The sequence below is a fragment of the Ursus americanus genome, chromosome 5 (assembly GCF_024610735.1).
Source record: "Ursus americanus isolate L20-20 chromosome 5, mUrsAme1.1.p, whole genome shotgun sequence".
NCBI lineage: Eukaryota > Metazoa > Chordata > Mammalia > Carnivora > Ursidae > Ursus > Ursus americanus.
Window position 1 is genome coordinate 48,525,431 of NC_142131.1, and position 15,703 is coordinate 48,541,133.

Below are 15,703 nucleotides of genomic sequence, written 5' to 3' on the forward strand. Positions count from 1 at the left end.
TCAAGTCTTAAATAATTTAAGGACACCTCTGACTTTGTACAATGCTGCCTTTGTAGTTTCCCATGTCTTCTCCACCTTGGCAAGCGTACATTTCGAGGTACTGGACAGAGTTTAAAATGAAGAAAATATTTTATCTGATATTGTCCTGCATGCGAACCCGTAAGTGGGCCCAATTAGAATCCATCAATTTAAGAAGGCCATAACCAGCCCTAGAGGAGACACGAAGGAGGCTGATAATTTGCTTGGTGTTTAGCAGTTAGGGAAATCAGGCCAGGGACTATACAGCCTGCATAAATCCTGGGCCATTTGCATGTCCTCGCCAGCATTTAGTAAGGCCATAGTGTGTTTGATTATCGAGGACTCACAGCCATTGGTGAGCCCTCATGTGTACGTGAGCGTCACTTGTCCTCTTCGTTATCCAAGCCTAAAAGCAACTCTGGACCTCGTCTTTATGTAGCTTGCCCTTCCTAAATTGAGAAAGCCGTCCACTCTCTGTTGGACAGGTGAGCATGTTAAAGGTACCTAATATCCAATTGGAAGAGGAATCCTGGCTCAATCCTCAGGAAAGAAACATGGCTATCCGGAGTCACTGCCTTACGTGGACACAGTATGCATCCATGAAGGAAGAGTCCGTCTTCCGGGAAAGTATGGAAAATCCAAACTGGTAAGATGAGCTGCGTGCGTGTGTGTGTAGGTTGGGTGCAGGGATGCACAGATGACTGCATATATTAAAAAGCTATGATTCCATACTCATAACCTCCATTTACAACTCACATAAGGTACGCATTATTAATTTTTTTATTTTAGAGAGAGATCATACGCATGTGCGGGCAAGCGGGGGGAGGGGCAGAAGGAAAGGGAAAGAGAGCATCTCAAGCAGGCTCTATGCCCGGTGCATGGGCTCGATCTCACCACCCTGAGTTCATGACCTGAGCCGAAATCAGGAGTCAGACACTCAACCGACTCAGCCACCCAGGTGCCCCACATTATTAATTTTTAATCCTACAAGTAGTTAATGAATAGATTTCCCTTTGGGGGAGAAATAACAGAGCTCAGCTCTGTTCTGATCACCCTGTCCAGTCTTGGTGCATTTTGCTCTCTCCAGAGGCAGTGAGTGTTATCAGTGTGCGGAGGATTCTTCTAGACTTTTAAGAGATACCATTAGGTACTTACATGTGTATTCACAGAGCCTGTATAGCAGTTTTGTTACCTTTTTACATACGTGCTTTCATTCTGTGTCAGTCATTGTGTACTTACCTTTTTTGCTTAATAGAACTTTATCCACTTAACATATATAAAACCTAGCTTATTCCTTTATAGTGTTGTGTGGTATTCAATCCTATGATTATACTACATCTGTTTAGCTTTTTTTTTTTTTAAGATTTTATTTGAGAGTGAGCTAAAGAGAGCACACACGTGTAAGTGCATGAACCGGGGGGAGGGACAAAGGGAGAAGCAGACTCCTTGCTGAGCAGGGACCCTGAGATCATGATCTGAGCCAAAGGCAGACACTTAACTGAGACACTCAGGTGCCCCCCCCCTTTTTTTGGTAGAGGTTCAGATGGTTTCCAGTTTCTCTTTATTACAAACAGTAGTATAGTATTTGTGAAGCATATGATCCTTACATATGCAATATGTGAATGTTTCTCTAAAGGAGAAGTTTTAATTGTTAGGTTTATTGAGTATATTATTTATATGCAACAAAATTTATTCTTAATGTACAGTTCTATGAGTTTTGACATAGTTGTGTAAACATTGCCACTGTCAAGCTATAGAACACATAAGGAAGATTTTAAAAAGCTATATGCCAAGACTATTCAATGAAGGAAGAATATTCTTTTCAACAAATGGTGCTGTCACAACTGAATATCCACAAACAGAAGAATGAAGTTAGACCCTTACCTCATACCAAAAACAAAATTAATTGAAGGTGGATCAAAGACCTAAATGAGAGTTAAGACTTAATACAACTTTTAGGGAGAAAACAGTTAAAAATCTTTGTGATCTTAGATTAGGTAGTGATTTCTTAGATATGATACCAAAAGCCCAAGCAACGAAAGACAAAATAGGTGAAATTGATTTCATCAAAATTAAAAACTTTTATGATTTAAAGGACACTGTCAAGAAGGTCAAAAGACAAGGCAGAGAATGGGAGAGAATATTTGTAGACCATATATCTGATAATATATATACATCCATAATATGTGAGACTGAATAACATATAGAATTGTTAAATCATATTGTACACCCGAAACTAATAGAACACTGCATGTTAATTATACTTGAATTTTTTAAAAAAGCCTAATTAAAACATGGACAAAAGATTTGAGTAGCTGTCTCTCCAAAGATGATGCGTAGATGGCCAATAAGTGCATGAAAAGATGGTCAGCATCATTCTATATCCAGAAGTGCCGATCAAAATCACAGTGAGAAAGCACTTCCAACCTGCCTAGGATGGCTATAGTAAAAAAGATAGACGGTAACAAGTGTTGGAAAGGGTGGGGAGCAGTGGGAACGCTTACACAGCACTGATGACAATGGGAATGGAGCAGGGCCTCAGGAAGTTAAACATAGAGTTACCCCTGGACCCAGCAATTTATGCTCTGTTGAAAGCATACATGAAAACACAAAAACTTGTACAGGAAATGTTTATAGCACCATTAATCATAATAGGCAGAATGTGGAAACCATATGTCTATCTACTGATGAATATATAACCAAATGTGGTATACTTATAAATGGAATATTATTCAGCCATAAGAATGAAGGACACGTGCTATAATGTGGGCGAAGCTTGACAATATTATGCTAAGTGGAAGAAGCCAATTACAAAAGGCCACAGAGCATGTGAATCAATGTACTTGAAATGCGCGGAGTTGGTATGTCCATAGAGACAAACTAGATTAGTGGTTGCCATGGGCAAGGAGGGAAAGAGTGGGCAGTGACTGCTAATGGGCATGGAGTTTCTTTTTGGGGTGATGAAAATGTTCTGGAACTCATGTTGATGGTTGCCCAGCTCTGAATATAGCAAAAATAATGAGTTGGACGTCTTACCTGGACTCACGCCTTGGCTCGGCAACTTCCTCTCACTGTGCGTGTTATTTAACCTGAGCTTTAAAACACTGCAGGGGAAGGATCTAGCTTTGACCTTGATATGGTAGGTGTCAATAAATATTGGCCCGAGAGTTCATTTCCCTTAAGCCAGCAGTTCCTATTAACATACTTTAAAAAAATGTTTGCCAATATGATGGGCGAGAAGCGATAATACCTTTTTGGGATAGGCTTAAAAACAAAAACAAAAGCAAAACAAAACAAGTGTTAATAGTGATTATTGCTGTGAGCTCTGATTTCAGAGGATCATGTACTGTTTTTCATTTTTTTGTATGACTTGAATCTTTTATTCACCTGTCATTTTAATGGAAATAGTAAGACTCTCAAGCTCATATAACTAAAACCCCCAAATTTAAAATCCATTCTGGAGCCCCATCACTTGTACGGATCGTTACTGCTCCCCGTAATTTCGGTCCTGTAGTGGTAATTCTCACACGCTCCAGCCGCACACCGAAGGAGTGTGAAAGCCTCGTCTCACGAGCCTCTGAGCGGATTTGCCTGGGACCACTTAGTGGTGGCTTTTCCTCTGCCTTTCCCATTGCAGGAGCTTCACATGGAACGTGGGTGTTTGGAATTAAGTATAAAAGCGTGGCCAGAGTATAGGGGAATCTTTTGTTTTTTGGGTTTTTTTTGTATGTAGAAGTAGTGAAAGGACTGAGTTGTCTGATTTTATACAGAAAACACAAAAGCCTTTCACCCGCCTTGTTTTAGTGTCAGTATTCTCAGAGATCCAGTCTATTGGCTAGTTTGAACTGGACCTTTATCAGTGAAATGTGAAGTGATAATTGGCTCTGAGAATCCAAGGAAAACATACTTCAGGACCTTTTCCCTTTGTGTCTTTTTTAAAAATTATTTTTCTAATACTTTGATTCTGGAAAATATGATACATGTGTCTTATAAAAAATATTAAACAGTTCTGGGGGAAAAACCCCAGTTTTCATTACCTAGCAATAGTGTCTGTTTACAGAATTTTCTTAGTTCATTCCTAATTGGCATTTAGATTGTTTCTGCATTTCTTTGCTGTCACAAATAATGCTGTGATGAAATCCCTATTATTACGTATTTCTGTAGTTATTTAATAACCTTTTAAGGTAGATGGAGCAAAGTTGGATTTCTGGGTCAAAGGTTATATGTATTTTATATTTTGATACATATTATCAGATGGTTCTATAAAAGGGTTTGACCAATTACACTTCCTTTTTCCTTTGATTTGTTATTTTCTTATACTCGCCCAAACACTCTCTTTTTAGATTTTTGATCTATTGGGCCAATATTTATTGACACCTACCATATCAAGGTCAAAGCTAGATCCTTCCCCTGCAGTATTTTAAAGCTCAGGTTAAATAACATGCACAGTGAGAGGAAGTTGCCGAGCCAGGGTCCACCTTGAGCAACGTGGTGAGGTAGGAATATGGACATGAATAAAGGATGTATTTATGTCAAACTGTATAGAGTGCTTTGGTTGCCTGGTTATGGAGGAGGGGTCTTGTCATTTCAGCAGCCGCATGAAGGTTTCTGAGCAGGGGTTAATATGATGAAAGCTGTGGTCCAGACTCTAGGCAACTTGTTTTCTTAGCTCTTGACATGGATTTAAGCAAGGCATTTTAGGCAGACATTTGAAATGAGTGGGTGATCTTGGGGGGACATCAAGGAAAAGACATTATTTCTTTCTCCTCCTTTGCCAGGGAATATGACAACGATGGCTAGCCACTATACCCAGAAGATGAAATGTGGACAACCTTTTTTTTTTTTTTTTAAGAGAAAAAGTTGTCACAGCCGTTGAGTCTAAAATGAGACCCTCAGGCTGTGTGTTGGTTAGCAGGTGTGGGTATGTGATGGGAAACCAGGTGCCGTTCTGTCCCTATACATGGCCTGTCGGCTCAATTCAGAGATGGGCTCCAAAAGGGTTCCTTAGAATCTGACTAAGCCTTGATCTGTGTTTTTTTACCTAGGTTCAGCTTTGGCTTCCCACTGATGTCTCTGCACTTGTGGTACCTTCTTGGGCGAGAGTTACATTATAATTTCACGTTCCCTCAAGCATACCAGCTCTGGGGCTGTACACTCCTCAATTGGATAGTCATCGTTTCTGTTCTCTGAAATCTTACATTCCAAGATAAATTTATTAATTTCTTACTGTTTTGTGTTTGGTCCTGTTTTCCCCAGGACCCTGAGATCATGACCTGAGGCGAAGGCAGACTCTTAACCAACTGAGCCACCCATGTGTCTCCCCCGCCCCCCCTTTTTTTTTTTAAGATTTTATTTATTTGAGAAAGAGAGAGTGAGAGATAGAGTACGAGCAGGAGGGAGGGTTAGAGGGAGAGGGAGAAGCAGACTCCCTGCTGAGCAGGGAGCCCAATGTGTGGCTCAATCCCACGACCCTGAGATCATGACCCCAGACAGAGGCAGGTGCTTAACTGACTGAGCCACCTGGGCGCCCCTGGTTCTTTTCCTTAAAAGAGATTTTCACTGTACTCTGGGGGCATGTGATTAATATAAATATGATTTGGCTTTAATGATGGATATTTACCCAAGCAATTCTAAAAAGATAATCATCTTGTAAAAGTATTTTCTTGGGCTTTGCTCTTTCACCGTAAATGTATGGGTTTTGTGGTCAGTAGTAACTTTTCTGTTATCGTGAAGCAAGGTTTTAGTTATCACCATCAGTGGAGACTTCCCTCTATTCACGATGTTGCCGAGCTGGGTTTCTTTGGCTTTAGGTTAACAAGATCACTCTCCCATGCTCAGCGTTGAGTACCTTCGTGGCCTGTGTCTTTACCCAGCCATGTGTGGAGCAGCTTTTTGCTTATTCATTGATGCTTATAAACCTTATTTCTGAGATTTAAAATGTGCAGCCTAGTAGAGTGCGGGTTGGATGTATTGACCTAACATTTGTAAAATATCAAAAAAATTTCTCTGGAATGTAGTAAAAGAAACAAAAAAACCAAAGTCAAACTTCACACCCAGATTAAATTAATGGGATGAGCAGCTGTTTTTAGTTCAATAAATTTTCATGATAATTGAAGTTACATATATGAATATTCTTCATTCTAATAAGATGTACAACATTTTTTATTTTTTATTTTTCAATCTCTGGATTGAAACATCCCAAGCCTTGCGTCTTCGTCTGGTAAATCACAGATACTGTAATTTGCATGTTTCAGGGGTTTGATGGTTGGGCATTCTGTGTGTGTGTGTGTGTGTGTGTGTGTGTGTGTTCATTTTTTCCTTGCTTTGAAGTCTTTTTTTTTTTTTTTTCCTCCCCTAGTAGCAGTTTTGAAGTCTGGTGACTTCTTTGTGTTGGGCACCAGCCTTTTTGGTTGACCTTCAAACTTGCTGTCCCTGGAATATTAAAATATTCCAGCTTTGTTAACATTACTTAAGAATTATTTCTAAGCCCCATTCCTGACAGTAAAGGGCTTGAGGGTGTAGTTATCAAATAGCCCAGACAAATACCACTGTATTCCTCCTAAAACGTTAACACCCTGGGCTTAAATTCACCTGAATTTCCAGGGCCCCAGTGGGTGATCAGACAATTAGCAGGGTGCATTGCCAATTACAGAAACTGAGCAACAAGGCCTTTTCTGAGTAAATATGCTATCTGGGCAGGAGTCTTATTTTTGGAGCAGTAGGGCTGCCCTCCAAAAGATAGTCATTTGCTTTTTATGTTTGTCGTCATATAATCAGAGTCTTCCCTGTTTCCCTTCCTGCTGTATCCTCAGTCTGTAGCACAGTGCTCAGATGCTTGCAGGGGATGCCCTGTGCTGCTCGTTGACCGAATGGCAGATCGTGCTTCTTAGGGGCTGAAACGGGGACGAGGGAAGTGAAAAGGGGTGGGATTGGCAGGGGGGGCTAGTGCAAACTGGGAAAGTCCAAGATGATTTGGTAGGAAATTCAAGGTAGAGGAAATCTTGAAATCACCAGTAATATGGAGACCTTGCTTCTGGTTTTTGATGCTGGGTCACTTATGTACGGTTTGACTCTGGGAAAAGGCACAAAGCTGGCCTGAACTCTCTCATAAAGTAATGTGAAGGTTTAATAAGGTAATGGGAACACTATATTTGGAGAGTATAAGGCATTACACACATGGAAGTTGTTGGTGGAACTAAGGATGAATAAATGCTGTTTTCAGAGGGAGCTGGCTCCTTAAAGGGACTGACTTTGTAAAGTGGAATAGGCTGTTTTATTGGAAATAGCGGTGACAATTAAACTGGAAACAAGGATGTTTAGCTAGGGGAGCGTTCTGTGCCGTGGACAAGTAAGAACTTTGGAAATATCTTAGTCAATGCCTGTTGACTTTTTGTTTTCATCCTCCTTGCCCTTTGGTTTTTGTGTATTAGTGCAGGATTCAGGGGGAAGGTTAAACAGGTAGATTTGTTGTGTTGGCTGTAGTTTTGTAGGCCTGGGCTGGCTCTCGGCAGTCAGTGTTTCATAAGTTCTTCGGGTGAATCTGTTGTGCACATAGAGTTGGGAGCCCCTGATACCTAGTCCGTATCTTGTGGTCCCAGTTGCGAGCAAACACACTGTTGACGTCTCTTTGAAACTCCCCTTTTCACAAAGTTCCTGTTAATCTTACAAAGCGTGACCAGTTGATAACGTGGCTCTCCGAGCAAACAGGAAACGCTTTTTGGCAGAAGCACCCTCCTGAAAAGTTTAACAGAACTTAGTTGAGAGCTCTCTTGAGTTTATGGAAGAAGGGAATTTTCAGGGGACGTAAGGGAGGAAGAAGGGAGAGACACCAGTGTCCAAATTGTGTTGCAGTCTCTGCTCTTAATGGATCAGAGATGCTGGTTAAACTTTCTTTTTTTCTTTTGTTAGTTTCTTACATCTGTAGTGAGTAAATATGTTGAGTATTAGAAATTATAATATTTTATCACTCTGCGTTGATACCGTGCAGAACAACCTAAATGTCTTAAGACAACCAGAAATCTGATGCCCATCTGGCCTGTGTGAGGAGCTGCCTCCCACGTCAGGTTGAGAATTGACGCCTGGGAGCTCGGTTGTCGTCTTTCCAATCACGGGTACTACTGGTAATAAGCAAAGAGATGGAAAGTCAAAAGCCACGTGGAGTCGAGTCTCCTGGCCTGCATTTATAGCTTCATTTTGAGACATTTCCTGTGCTGGAGGTGGAGGCAGCTCCAGGTCGTGTGTGTCTGACCTCAGGAGGGTGGGAGTGTGCAGAGGAATTGAGGGGCTGATTCTTGGCTGCTGCTTCCTGATCTCCCCTCTGCTCTGGGATGACTCAGCAGCCTTTTGTCTAAAGATAGGAAAACCTGACCCTCGTGTAGTTCCAGTTTGGATGGATCTTACTCCAAATATCTTTTGTTATCATGTGTTCAAATAATCTTTCCTCTTTTTTTCCTACAAGTGTTGCCTACTCACCGTAGGACGGTTACGATATACATAAAAGAAAAAACAGAGTATGTTCATGCCCTCTTTAGGTCTGTGCTCTTTGTAGTCGGTGGCTCTAAAGGGAACCCGTATTCTGACCTCCGTCCTTATAGATTAATTTTAGCCCATTGTTGATCTTCGTGTGGAACGGAATCAGCGTATGCACTCTGCTGTGTCGGTTTCTTTTGTTAACTGTTGTTTCTGGGAGCCTCGTCTGGGGGTGTCCGTACTTGTTGCAATGGGGTGTAGCATTCCATCCTAGGAGCATGCTGCAGTCGCTACAATTTATTTACTCATTTACTCGTTCTGCAGAAAAATCGTTTTTACAAACATGGAATCTTACTGTACATGGTATTCTGACTTCTACATTAATTTAACATTACGTTTGGGACTGTCTTTCCTTATTAAATATGTCATTTTAAAATGATTTCCTATGGCTGCTTAGATATATTCATTGGATAAAATTATTCTGGTGTGTTTTATTAAATGTCTGTATTGGGCATTTGCATTATTTCTCATTATATGCTCTTCTAAATAATGGTGTGATGAATATCTTTATAGGCTGCTCTAAGCCCTCAACTAAGATTATTTGCTTAGGACACATTTTTAGAAGAAGATATATGAGTCTCAGGGTTTGCATGTGTTTGAGGCTTTTTTAGGCTAGGTATTGCTGAACTGAAGCACGCATTGCTACGCATCTCAGAAAACTCCCCAAGGGCATGGCATTTGGTAGTGTCGTATAGACCTGTATTGGAAATGGGATGAGGAACAGCTACGTAATTTGCAGGGCCCAATGCAAAATGAAAATACAAAGCCCCTTGTTCAGAGTGGTTGAGAATTTCAGGAACAGGACCATCAGATCATTTAGCCGTAGCCCTTCTACTAGCGGAGCACTGTGCGGCAGCATGGGTGCTGTGTCCTTGAAGCCAGCACCAAATGGGATGTGTGCGCTGGGAGGCCTGACATCCCAAGGCAAGACTCTGAATGGACCAGTTCGCAAACTGTTGTAGATTGTGAAACTTCGCCCACCACTCAGGATGTCAATAAGCTTGCCCTAAATAGACATTTTTTTCTAGGTAGCAGGATTGGGGGAAGGGATATGGGATCTGAGGTTAACTGTGTGGATTTAAATAATAGCCCTGCCACTTATTTTTGTGAGACCTTAGCAAATTTGCCTGTTTCAACCTCAGTTTTTTTAATCTGTAGAATGGGGTCAATATTATTTCATAAGATTGTCATGAGAAATAGGTGAAATGTGTGTATACAAAGGACTTAATACAATACTTTACCATGGTAGGCTATTAAAAAGTGTTATCTGGGGCACTTGGGTGGCTCAGTTGGTTAAGCATCTGACGATTGATCTCAGCTCAGGTCTTGATCTCAGGGTTGTGAGTTCAAGCCCTGTGTTGGGTTCCACACTGGGTGTGGAGCCTACTTACAAAAAGAGTGTTATCTGTTGTAATTGATTATCAGTTCTTAGGTACCGTGTTTTAGGAGACTGAGCCCCCTTGCCCTGTAATATGTACCTGCTCTAGGCTGTTGGGCTCCTGAGATTCTAACACTCGATAATTCCTTAGCATTACCGTATTTCCTGCTGCAGCTCACTATTAGTAATTTAGGGCTATGGTTAATAACCCATTCCTGGGACTTGTTAGAGGAGAGCAGCTCAGAGGGGGAGGGCCCCAGGAGTGGGGGCTGGAGAGGCTAGTGGGGTGTTTGGTTTCACGTGGTTGTCGTGCAGAGTGCGCCAGTGTGATGTGTGATGGCAGGTGAGGAGGAGGCTGGTGAGATGGGAGGGCTCCGGAGCTCCAAGGGCTTTGAATGCCAGAATGGGTAGGGAGCGAGTCATTGCCAAGTGGTTTAGGGTGATTGAGTGTCACCTAGAATTTACTGAGGGACAAAGGTTTGGGGGCTGACCAGGGTTGGAGTTGTGCTATGAGCACTTACCTTCTCAGACATCGTGTTTGTCTTTGTGTGAATGGGAATACTGATGGTGGTAGTAGTAGATGGCATTATTATTAGTGGTAGTAATAGTAGCAGGTTAGCATTATTAACTAACATTTATTGAATGCTTACCCATATTACCTTGAGGGCTTTACACATATTTCCTTCTTCACCTTTGGAACAACCTATGTAGTAGGTATTATTAATCCCATTTTCCTGAGGAGACTGAACCTATGCAGCATTAGATCCTTGCCTATGTTGGCAGGTTTTCATTCTGTGTTAGCGACGAGATGTGAATCCAAAAACTACATCCTTAATTTGTATTCTCTTTCTCCCTCTGTGTGTGTGTGTGTGTGTGTGTGTGTGTGTGTGTGAAGGCTAAGACTGCTTAGCACTTACTGAGAACTCTGTCCGAATAATGGTTCTCCGAGGAAGCATTATGATAGGAATGGGTTTGGTGAGACGGGGTGGAGAGACCATGTCTTCTGGCGTGGTGGAGTTCACACAGGAGCCCGGCAGTCTCTGCAGCACCGTGAGACCCATGGAGCAGGAGCGGGCGATCTGAGCTGCAGACCCTGCCTTTCTTGTGGGCCATCCCTCTGTGTGGTTACAGGAGAATGCCAGAATCACCATGATTACAACGGAGATGTCATCACCACAGGAATATCTGTGGAAACTTTCTTCCTCCTCAAAGACACTTTAATTAAATTCCCATCATGAAAACAATTAGGCAAGATTTGCCATACCTAACCAGTCAATAATTCAAGGACAGGATCTCATTAAGAGCTTTTGCTTTCCCGGAAACTGCCGTTTTGAGGATTCAGAGCTAGTGGCTGCGTGCTCTGGGAATTAATTTATCCATATTTCCCCTGAACTTTTTTATTTTCCCCAATCCAGAAGGAAATACACTTTTAAATGACCTAAAAGTAGGAGACTGATTGTATAAACTGGCATGCACTTTCACAAAGATGTTCCTGGTTGAGGGGTGCGTTCTGTCAGGATTCCATCGTGTTCTGTGTTGAATTAAGCCTGCCTGTGGACGGGCAGAGCAAGAGGTGTGACTCTGACACAGGCGCCACACGAATGAGTGAGCCTCCTCTTCCACCAAAATTTTCCTGATAACTCTGGTGCCTTCTCTCTGAGCCAGGTGAACGCTGCCCCCTACTGACGTTAGCAGGAGAAAATCTCGAGATACTTTGTTCAATTGCCCTGATGATAGTATTGAGAGGTGTTATAAATTCTCTCATTCTTTTGCTTCCTTCTCTTCTCTCCCTTCTCTGCTTCTCTCCATGCTTTTCTTCCTGTTGCATTATTGATTTTTCTATCATGTGCTAGCCATCGCAGTTGGCATTGAAGCAGTAAAGAAAAAACAACACAAGACAACCATTTAGAAAAACATTTGACGTCATCTACTAAAGTTGAAATTGCACATGTCCTGTGACCCAGACATTCAACTAATCTGTATTTAAGAGACACTTGTGGGCCTACTTACCTGGATGCGTTATAATATGTTCATCTTCAGTAGAAGGATGGATAATTTGGAGTATTTTCAAACAGTGGAACAGCATGCGCCGGTGAAAACGAACACACAGGTTACATGCAGTGATGTGGCTGCATCTCCGCTGAGCATCAGGGGCTCTTCTCTGCGACTCTGGAAGCCGTCTACGACAGGATCAGCAGGTGCTTAGCAAGCTGACTGTGGGCAGCGTGGATTATAGAGAGCGCACGCCGGACACCAGGTTCCCACTGAGAGGCAGTTGTGGTCCTGGAAAGAGAAAATCGCCCTACTGACCCCAGGCAGTGGCTGTGGCAGTAGCAGGGAAGAGAATGTCATGGGCTGTTGAGGGGCCGTTAGAAGTAAAATAAACGCTATCTGCTGGCTGATAGAATGTTTGGGTTGCTTAGGAAGGGAATAATACAACATGGTGCGAGGTCTCTAATATCCTAGACTAGGAGGAGCACTGTGTCATTAACTGACATAGGGGCAGGACTGGGGTTTTGAAGCAGCAGATAATGAATCTACAGCCACCAAACTGTATGACCCTGGGCAAGTTATTTAACTTCTTTTTACCACAATTTCCTCATGTGTGAAAGAGAGAAAATGTTTTAAGAGTAACAACCTCAGAAGATAATACAGTGTCTGGTACAGAATACACACTGTTGCTATAGAGTTTTTGAAGAGTAAAAGTGACCCTGGGTACGTAACATCATAAATGTGATCAGTCCTTCCTTTAGGCTTCGCAGAGATAAAAGAGAGATGTAGGAAAACTTCAGTCATCTTTATGTCTCTTGAGTGAAACATCAAACACTTCAAGCTTGGGGGCAGTAGAAAGTCTTAGGACAAAAGGCACAAAAAACGGAGGTTACGTAGTGTGGGAAAAGGAAAGCCAAGAGGTGATTGAATGAGATTTTAAGTGAATGGTAAGTCAGAAGTTAGCATGTACCTTTACTGAGAATGGTTCTTGGGAGCACAGAGACTTTTGAAGAATAACTTTTTATTTATATAGAAATGATCCTCGGGTCCTTATTATTACTAGTTTTGGTGATTACCAACTAATACATGTTATAGAAAGTTACTAAAAGGGAGAAGATAAAAAAATAACACCTGTAATTCTAATGTCTAGAGATATTTTCATATTTCAGCTCTATCCTTTCGTCTTTCCATCCATCAGTCCATCTTTTCTTTCTTGTTGTTTCTTCTTTTTTGAGAGCTGAAATTAAACTGTACATTGTTGTGTAACCTGCTGTGTTTTGCCAAGGAACTTAAAAGAAGGCTTATCTAGCATGAGGGATTTAGGTTGGCTATGTGTAGTAAGAAGAAAATGGTCCGATGTGCTTTGTCAATGAATTATTGAGGGAAAGTGCAACATTTTCTTCTCTAGCAGTCTTAAAATATACTAGGATAAACTCATTTCAATGATGGTGAGGGCATGACCCCGCTTTACCGGCCGTTATTCTGTGATATGTGGGCAAGCCATGAGAGTGCTTTTCTGAGCACTTACATCTCCCAAAAGTAGCAGAAGGAAATACTGGTTCGAATATGATGTAACAGAGACTTTTATTAATCCCTCACCTACACTTGCCTTGAGGACTGAAGAGTTTATCTCTCCCAAGAGTGTAAGACTGCTCAACTTTTCATTTTTAAATATTAAAATCACTGTAAAATTCTACTCTGACTAATCTGGAATAAAGACAGGAAAGATTAGTGTCACTGGGATATAGTTTTACATGAACAAATCATTTTAAATAGGCTTAAATCTAAGAGGTGGAAGCCGCTTTGCCTAGACTGACTGTTTGCTTAGACTATTTATGTCAGATTGGCTAGGATAACTGTGTGTGTGTGTGAGAGAGATCTGAAGGCTTCCTTTTATGGAATGTACGATTGGAATGAAGAGGCTACTGCTACTAGAGAATCAGAGAGAAGGTCTAATAAGAGTCATGATAACTATTTTTTTTTTTACCAAAATCACAGCCTTTTGGATCCATAATATTCTCAGAATATCTTTCTTAGTGTGAGCAAATGTGCCTATATATATATATATATATATATATATATATATATATATATAGACACACACACACACCCACACACACCCAAATACACATACGGGAGACATGGCTCCCATCTCTTGTCCTTAGAGATAGAAGAAAGTATAGGAAGTATTTTCTTTGTTGGATATTTCTGGTTGTAAAGAATTTAATATTAATGAATTTATTCACATAAAAAGTGCTTACTGAGGTCCCTGAGTGTGGGTACTTTGTTGCAAGTGGAGGATCGGAGATGGTCTAAAAGCATCAAAGGGTGGCAGCCAGCTGCTTAGTCGGTGGTGCGAATGTAACCGTTCATCTATACCTGTTACTTGGTCGCCTCAGAAGGGGAGTCCTTGTTGCCGCAGGATAAAGTCTAAACTCTGCAGCATGAGAAAACCATTTGCGGTCTGGTGGTCTCCATTTGTCCTTCAGCCTCCTTTCGTAATATCTCCCATGCCCACCTTATGCTCTGGTCATTCCTCTGAACAGAATTTATTAAGCTCCTTGGGTCCTGGTGGTCTTCCTCATTGGCATGCTCTGGCTTCGTTAGCTGGTGTGGCCCTCAGCCACTTGCCCCTTTGTCTTTCCCACTGGTCAGTGGGATCCTGGAGGGCAGAGACTGTCCTCTGTGGATCTCTAGCATGGAGTAAGGTGCTTAGCGGACGGTAGCCGGTCAGTGTGTGGGACACATGAATTAACAAGGCAAATTTAAATTATTCCTCTCTGGTCTACAGGGTTTCTCTGAAAATCTCATTGGGGCTCCCTCGTATGTGATAAATTGCTTTTTTCTTGCTGCTTTCAAGATTCTTACTTGATGGTTTGATTATAATGTGTTTTGATGTAGGTCTCTTTAGTTTTATCGTTTTTGGTATTCATTGAGCTTCTTGAACTTGGATGTCCATTTCCTTTCTCAGATTTGGCAAGTTTTCAGCCACTATTTCTTCAAATAGGCTACCTGCCCCTTTCTCGCCTTTGTTTCTGACACTCCCATAATGTGTACAGTTGATCCGTTTGGTGATGTCCCATAAACCCCTTAGGCTGTCTCACTTCATTCTTGTTTCTTTTTCGCTCCTGTTAGCTCCATAATTTCGCCTGACTTGTGTTTGAGTTTGTTGGTTCTTCTGCTTGTTCACGTCTGCTGTCAAATCCCTCTAGGACATTTTTCAATTCAATTATTGTGTACTTCACCTGAATTTTTTTTTTATGGTTACTGTTTGTTGATATTCTCATTTTGTTCATGCATCATTTTCCTGATTTCGTTTAGTTTCTGTGTTCTCTTTTAGTTTACTGAGCATTTTTAAGATGATTGTTTTGAATTATTTGTCAGATAAGTCCTAGATCTCTATGTCTTTAGGCTTGGTTTCTAGAGAGTTGTTTTGCTCCTTTGAGTGGGCCATTTTTCTCTGTTTCTTTGTATACTTTGTGATCTTTTGTTGAAACTCAAGCATTTGAAAAAAACAGCCACCTCCCCCAGTCTTAATGGACTGGCTTCATGCAGTGGAAGACCTTTACTAATCAGCCTGGGTAGAGATTCTGGGGGTCTTTCAAACCTTTTCTGGAGATGATTCTTCTCTAGGTTTTTGTGTGAAATTTTCTGTTAAAGAGGTCTACCCCTGTTGTCAAGTTGCCGTGATCTCTTGCTGTCCCTGATGTCTGTCTGTGGCACCGCAGACACTCCGGTGCTGTAACAAGCCACCATAGTGTTCTCAGCAGCCCCCGAAGTATACTG

General features: G+C 41.5%; 1 protein-coding gene across 8 annotated transcripts in view; it reads left to right on the forward strand.

Annotated features, from left to right (window-relative positions):
- PRELID2 (PRELI domain containing 2) overlaps positions 1–15,703 on the forward strand; it is a 75,503-nt gene that overhangs the window by 16,389 nt on the left and 43,411 nt on the right. For 7 of the 8 annotated variants that reach the window (XR_015724526.1, XR_015724525.1, XR_015724527.1 and 4 more), the window contains one exon: positions 504–664. Coding sequence is in view for 5 of the 8 variants with exons in the window: in XM_087862163.1 (XP_087718289.1) it covers positions 504–664 (161 nt within the window). In the remaining 3 variants the exon portion in view is untranslated. Of the gene's footprint in view, positions 1–503; positions 665–5,063; positions 6,917–15,703 lie in introns of those variants that run through there. The other variant, XM_087862161.1, reaches the window with a different exon arrangement.